The sequence below is a fragment of the Lipotes vexillifer genome, unplaced genomic scaffold (genome assembly GCF_000442215.2).
Source record: "Lipotes vexillifer unplaced genomic scaffold, Lipotes_vexillifer_v1.1 scaffold535, whole genome shotgun sequence".
Taxonomy (NCBI): domain Eukaryota; kingdom Metazoa; phylum Chordata; class Mammalia; order Artiodactyla; family Lipotidae; genus Lipotes; species Lipotes vexillifer.
In genome coordinates this window covers 1,104,251-1,110,421 of record NW_006792756.1, presented here as the reverse complement: position 1 = coordinate 1,110,421, position 6,171 = coordinate 1,104,251, and the positions used below count along the sequence as shown (strand labels likewise).

At 45.8% G+C, this 6,171-nt stretch overlaps 1 protein-coding gene across 1 annotated transcript in view; it reads right to left on the bottom strand.

Moving 5' to 3' along the window:
- Positions 1-1,434: 1,434 nt before the first annotated feature.
- Positions 1,435-6,171, bottom strand: part of NCKAP5 (NCK associated protein 5) — an 876,414-nt gene continuing 871,677 nt past the window's right edge. Inside the window, exons 16-18 of the mRNA XM_007465897.1 lie at positions 4,938-5,080; positions 1,721-1,853; positions 1,435-1,469 (exon numbers count right to left, since the gene is read on the bottom strand). Of these exons, the coding sequence (XP_007465959.1) occupies positions 1,435-1,469; positions 1,721-1,853; positions 4,938-5,080 (311 nt within the window). The remainder of the gene's footprint in view (positions 1,470-1,720; positions 1,854-4,937; positions 5,081-6,171) is intronic.

Here is a 6,171-nt window from a genome sequence, read left to right as displayed (position 1 = left end):
CACTCCCTTCCCTCCACCACATCTCTGCTCAAACACCAACTTCTCAGGGAGCCTTGTTCTGACTGCTCTGTTTAAATTTTTTTTTTTTTTTTTTGGCGGTACGCGGGCCTCTCACTGTTGTGGCCTCTCCCTTTGCGGAGCACAGGCTCCGGACACGCAGGCTCAGCGGCCATGGCTCACGGGCCCAGCCGCTCCACGGCATATGGGATCTTCCCGGACCGGGGTACAAACCCGCATCCCCTGCTTCGGCAGGCGGACTCTCAACCACTGCGCCACCAGGGAAGCCCTCTATTTAAATTTTAACATCCGCTCCCACCCAACCACCACTCCGGAGCAGCCCTGCTCTCCCGTCCTACCCTGCTCAACTTGTCTTTTCCATATCTCCTTTCAACAAACTATATACATTTACTAGTTTATTCTACCCATTTTTTTTTTTTTTACTGTCTGGCAGAGATCTTTGTCCATTTATTCACTGCTAGAAAGCTAGCCCAGAGGAGGCTTTTTATAAGTATTTGTTCAATAAACGGATGGAGTTTTAGAGCCGGAGGCACAGTTGAGGGTCAATGAGGTAAGGTTATTCTTCACTGTGGACCCATGTTAAGTTCAGGGTAAGAGCTGGACTAGGGAGCTGGCCTGGCCTAGGCGTCTTCATGGGGAAGGACCCATGATGATTAACTCTCCTTCCCCTTATCTGTCACAAACAGAGGGACGCTGACGCAGCCCCAAGAGCTAACAGGGACAACAGCCTAACTAAAACACCAGGGGGTATTCTCCACTTTCCTCTTGGTAAGCCTTTGCAGGATTCACCCATCTGTCCTGCTTGTCTGGTGACTTGTAGGATGCAAGCAACAAAGAGGAGGCTCAGGTTAATGACTATCCTCACACACCTTCCTTACCCCCAGGTATCACAAATGTCAAGACTTGGAAAACCGGAAACACACATGGTTGCTAGATTACGTTTTTTGCAAAAGCAACACATCAGTCTTGTTTTAAAAAGGGAAGTCATGGTTTCATCACATAATTGCCAAATTAGTATTCGAGAAAAGTTGATTAGTACAAAAAGAATGACTCTCCATTGTATCATTACAATATGTCTGATAATCCAGAGCGGATTAGAAGAAAAGCAGATCCTAGACCACATTTTGTGTTAGGGGATCATCTCTCCTCTCGTATCTGTAAGGAAATGCCATCTGAATATATATATTTTTAAATGCCTCGGGATGATGGTTTTTCTACTGCCAATTCTCTTTCAAATAAAAATAATGTGAGAAAGTTTGAACCTCGTATAAACAGACGTGCTCATAATGGCATGGGTAACAGGTCCAGAGTTACAGAGCATGATATGAGCAGAGAGCCTGGGAACACCCCATCCATGGCTCACTGGATGACTTAACTTGCCGAAGTATGTAATTAAGAACAAAGTTATCTTTATAGTCATTCCTTCACTATGGAGATAACTCCATTGGAGACTTTTTGGGAGACGCAAGATTGGAAATAAAATCCTTACAGACTGCACTGCAATGTCATTAAGATAATACCAGAAAGCAAATTGCTGCATGTAGACAATCTTCCATAAGTACCAGAAAATTAGATCTCGGGAGAGACATGGAACTAAGATGTAAAATCAAAGCGGGGTGGAGACAGAGCCCAGTGAAAGGCGTGATGGACAGCTTCCCGAGAGACAGGAGCCCTGAGTGTCCCGGGGCCCGGCGTGCATTACCTGGGGTGGCGCTCTTCATCGCTTTCACTAACTTGCCCCTTCCAGCTCCAAAACCATTATTTCCATAGTCGGGGTCACTGTCACTATCACTGCCACCGCTGGCAGAGTACGCACACATTCTGGGTACCTTGTCCTAAATGAGTAATATGAGACTGTTAAGATTATTCACACTACTCAAAATGGGCAGACCATCCTGTGAGGATGTTCGTATCTGGCTGTTGGTGTGTGCACAGAATTGCACTCCTGCTACCCCACCCCCAGTCTGCCTGGTCCATCAATCTGCCTCACGCGGAGCTGGTGAATTCTGCTCAATTGCCAGAGCTGCAGATATGGACCTGCACTGATGAAGCCATTGACCACACGCTGCCATTGTGTCCCAGTCACAGGACAGTCCCCACAGTTACCCGCTCTGCATTTTGTATACTGTTTTTATGGGGCCTTATTTTTCTCAAGTGCCAATTAGAGCTGCTGTCCCAGGCCTAATGGCTTATTTATTTATTTTATTTTTTGGCTTATTTATTTAGCTGATCTCACCATTGGCTTTCAAGTATCAGAGGGTATGACAATAATCAACCTTGGGAACAAAAGAATAAATGTTTACCCAATACCTAATTTTATTCCAGTGCCTAAAAGGATAGGAGGCTTTAGGGAGGAACACAACTGCTAGCCTATAGGGTTATACATAATCCTTGAATCTACTAACAGGTCACAGGTCAAGGGACTTGGTCTCCCCGCTTACTCACATGCACACATAGCCTGACCCAAGAGGATGTTACAGGTGTGGCAATAACACCAATTTCAGGAACTGTGGAGGTTGTTGATACCATATGGACGGTTCTTCCTGCTGTGCACACAAGTGGAATACTGATATCTAAGACCGCAACTCTTGTGTGTAGAATCAAGAGCATTTGGGGCTCTCTTTTATATGTTTGCACACTGCCCTGTTAGAGCCGATTATTCCACACCAATCCCAGAGAGTTCAGGCACAGATGTATGGGATGCGTCTCTAAAGTCAATCCTGTTTGGGATGGTGCCATTTGGTTGGAAATTATAAAAACACATTTTAAGATGTAAGCCCCCCTAGCTGGGGTTATAAATTCAAGCAGTTACTTATTTCCTTTATTCCTTCATTCACTGAATCATTCATCTACCCATTCAAAAGATGCTGTGCTAAGCATCTTAGTACCCACTCTGTGCTAAGTGGTGTTCTAGCTTCTGGGGGTACAGAGCTCTATATAGGAGGTACTGGTGGTCTAGCAAGGATGATGTTTGTGAAGGATGACAAGTTTACAGCAGTGGTCCCAAGGGAGCCCCATGTCTAGAGTTCCAGCAGGATGCTGGGTATGACGAGATGCATTTTTTCATTCCTCTATTCAACAGACACAAATGGAACCAGGCACTCTGCTTGGAACTGGATATGTAAAGCTCACTCTTACTTTAAACTTTCCTTCCCTGGCGGTCAATGAAGCAGAGTTGTGAGTTCCAAGCCACAGTTGTGACTCTTACAAGTCAGGGCAGGACTTCCAATGGGCAAAGCTAGTGCAGGAGGATGAAGGGGACCCCAGAGAGGGGTGTGTGTCGGGGAACACGAATGTTGGGTGAGGAGTGCCCTGCCATCGCACGTAGAGCGGGTAGCTCCCTCCTGGCCAGCAATGAGGAATTTTCTTTCTCTTTCTCTCGCTTTTCTCTTTTTTTTCTCCTTGGAATTGCTTGAACCCTTTGCCACTGTCGCCACCTGTTGTTTCTGAACTGTTTCCCCCTCCAACTCTGGATGTCTTCTAGGATTTTCTCAATTTTTTGGTCCCCAAATCAAGCACAGAGTTCTTGAAAGAGTGCTTCTCAAAGTGTGCCCTGTGGACCGGCAGCACCGTCATCACTGGGGAATTTATTAGAAGTGTTTGGATCTCACCCCATCTGTACCAAACAGGACACTGGGTGTATGTGGAGAGCAGCAAGATATGCCACCCTCCAGTTGATTCCGATGTCTGCTCGTGTAGGGAACTACTGCTTTGGAGAAAACTGAGAAAACCCTAACACTTAAAAATTAAGTCATGATAGAATACACCGGTTTACTCCTTTCAGACACTTGTTCTGAGTGTTGGACATGGAATTCAGAGGGCTGAGTTCTAACGTCAGTGTCCCAGTAACTTTTCCTTGGACCTTGACCGTGGTCCAGCATCTCTGGAGCTGCTGTCCTCTGCTGTATATCGAGGCTGTAGGCCCAGGGGATCGCTTTGCCTACTTGTCCAGGGTACCATTTCCATACTGAGGTGCTAAAGACTGAAAGAAGGCTCCACCATTCTGGCTGTGGGGCATCTCAGATGTGGGCTGATCTGGGTATTTTGTCATCAAGGTTGGGTAGCAACCCTAGTAGAGATAGTGACAGGGCCTCCTCATGCCGGGATTGGGAGCGCCAAGGCAGCAGAAGCAGGAAGGGCCAAGGAAGGGCCGGGAAGCTCGGGTAATTGATCTTAATGTCCTTCCTCCCACTCTTCTCACTGTAGGCACCACCAAAGACCCTGAAGTGGACCAGCCCAAGGGCAAGCTGAGAAATCGTGAACAGGCTGAATACGGCCCAAGTAATTAGCTGGAACAGGTAAGCGGGAGGGCACTGGTGAGGGACTACCACATAGCACCCAGGGAGGACCCAAGAGTCCTGGAGCCCCGAGCTCCCCCCCCAGGTCCAATCACACGTCAGGAGGCCTGTGTGCTTGCCATCTCAGGGCGGATGAAGAACCCCCAGCAAAAATGATGGGGATTGAAGAAACACACGTCTCACTGACCCCGGCAAGTCATTTGACCACTCCAGGCTTTAGTTTCTTCATGCCAAAAGGGATTATAATTATACCTGCTTCACTGGTTTCATAGGAGCAAGGTAAAAGATAAAGTAACTGATAAGATAATGAAAAAATATCATTGAATCATTCTAAGTGGTCCTCTTAGGGCTTGGGAGAGTGAATGGCCATTCCACAATGTCTACTCAGGGCAGAGCATCCTTACCTCAAGAGTTGGGGTGCAGATGGATGGAATCATTTGAATTACAAGAACCCACAGTGTTACTTAATAATTCAGGAAATAAGGAGAGCCTTGGTCTTTATGCACTAATCCCACAACAAATCTGACTTAACATTAAAATCTATCACAGAAGTGGTTAAGGAGGTCATTTTTCACACTCAGACAATTAGGTGGAGGGCGCCCTCCTGTCGACTCTCCTTACCTGGGTCTCCGCAGCAGCGCTGTCCCCTCCCCAGGCTAGAAGTGGCTTGCTCTCCACTGCCGTTGTGTTTTCAGCATATTCGAATGATGAACAAGTCTGAGGCCTTGGCTTGGCTTCACTCTGCATTTGGGAATTGATTTTTCCTAAATGAGGAAATGTATATGAAATCACAACCAGCTTTCTTCAACTCTTTACAAGTTTAGGGATGAGGGTAGAGGAGATAGTCAGAAATAATCCAAAGGGTCCAAACATGGTAACAGCTTGGTTTCCCAACATTCTGTCCCCTGCAAGTCTGTGCTAACAGAAATGTCTGCATAATTACGTGTATCTTTGGAGGATGTCCACCTTGGAGTCCCAAATGCAAACTGTGCTTGGACCACTTTTCCAAAAAATGTTGACAAATTTTTCCTGTTAGAAAGGGTTCAGTGGGCAAACTGCTTGGGAAACGCTGATCATTCCTCAAACAGTGTTATACATCAAATAACAAACAAGCTTCTGTTTTGGAGGACTTCTTAGAGCCTTCATTAAGCTAATGGGGATTTTTATAATTTCCAAAGGGAGGATGTGAATTCACAGCCTTTCCCAAACATGTTTGATCAGGGAACCCTGATTTTCCTAGGAAACTTATGAAGGTCATTTTGAATAAGGTGGTTTGCGAAAGTGCTCAGAGGCCCTTTAAAGATCTTGCCGGGCAGTCTCAAGCTCATATGTGCATATACCTCAGCCAAGCTTTTGTTACATTGCAGGTTCTGATTTGGTAGGTCTGGAGTGGGGTCTGAGAGCTGGCATATGTGACAAGCTCCCAGGGGCTGCCCTTGGCCCATGGATTACATTTTAAGTAGCCAAGGGTGCAATTAGCAGAGAATGATTAAAATGTCTCCATTACCCATAATAGCAGATTAACCTGCAGAGTGTAGTCTTTCCTTGTGTCAGAAAGGAGAATTGCTGTCATTATCCTTCAGCTTCAGTGATTATCAACAGGACAGGCTGTGAGAGCCTTTCAACAGCATTTTGCTTGTGAGCAGAAGTGAGGTAACTGTATTTTTATCAGCACTGGGAGGTCTGTACAGTTCCTTCCATCTTTGATACGGGATAAGAAAATAACTAATTCAAATGCATATATTAACTAGGAATTGACTGCTCAAAACCACTTTCCTTTTTTTCTTTTCTTTTTCTTTTTTCTTTTTTTTTTTTTTTTTGCGGTACGCAGGCGTCTCACCGCTGCGGCCCACTC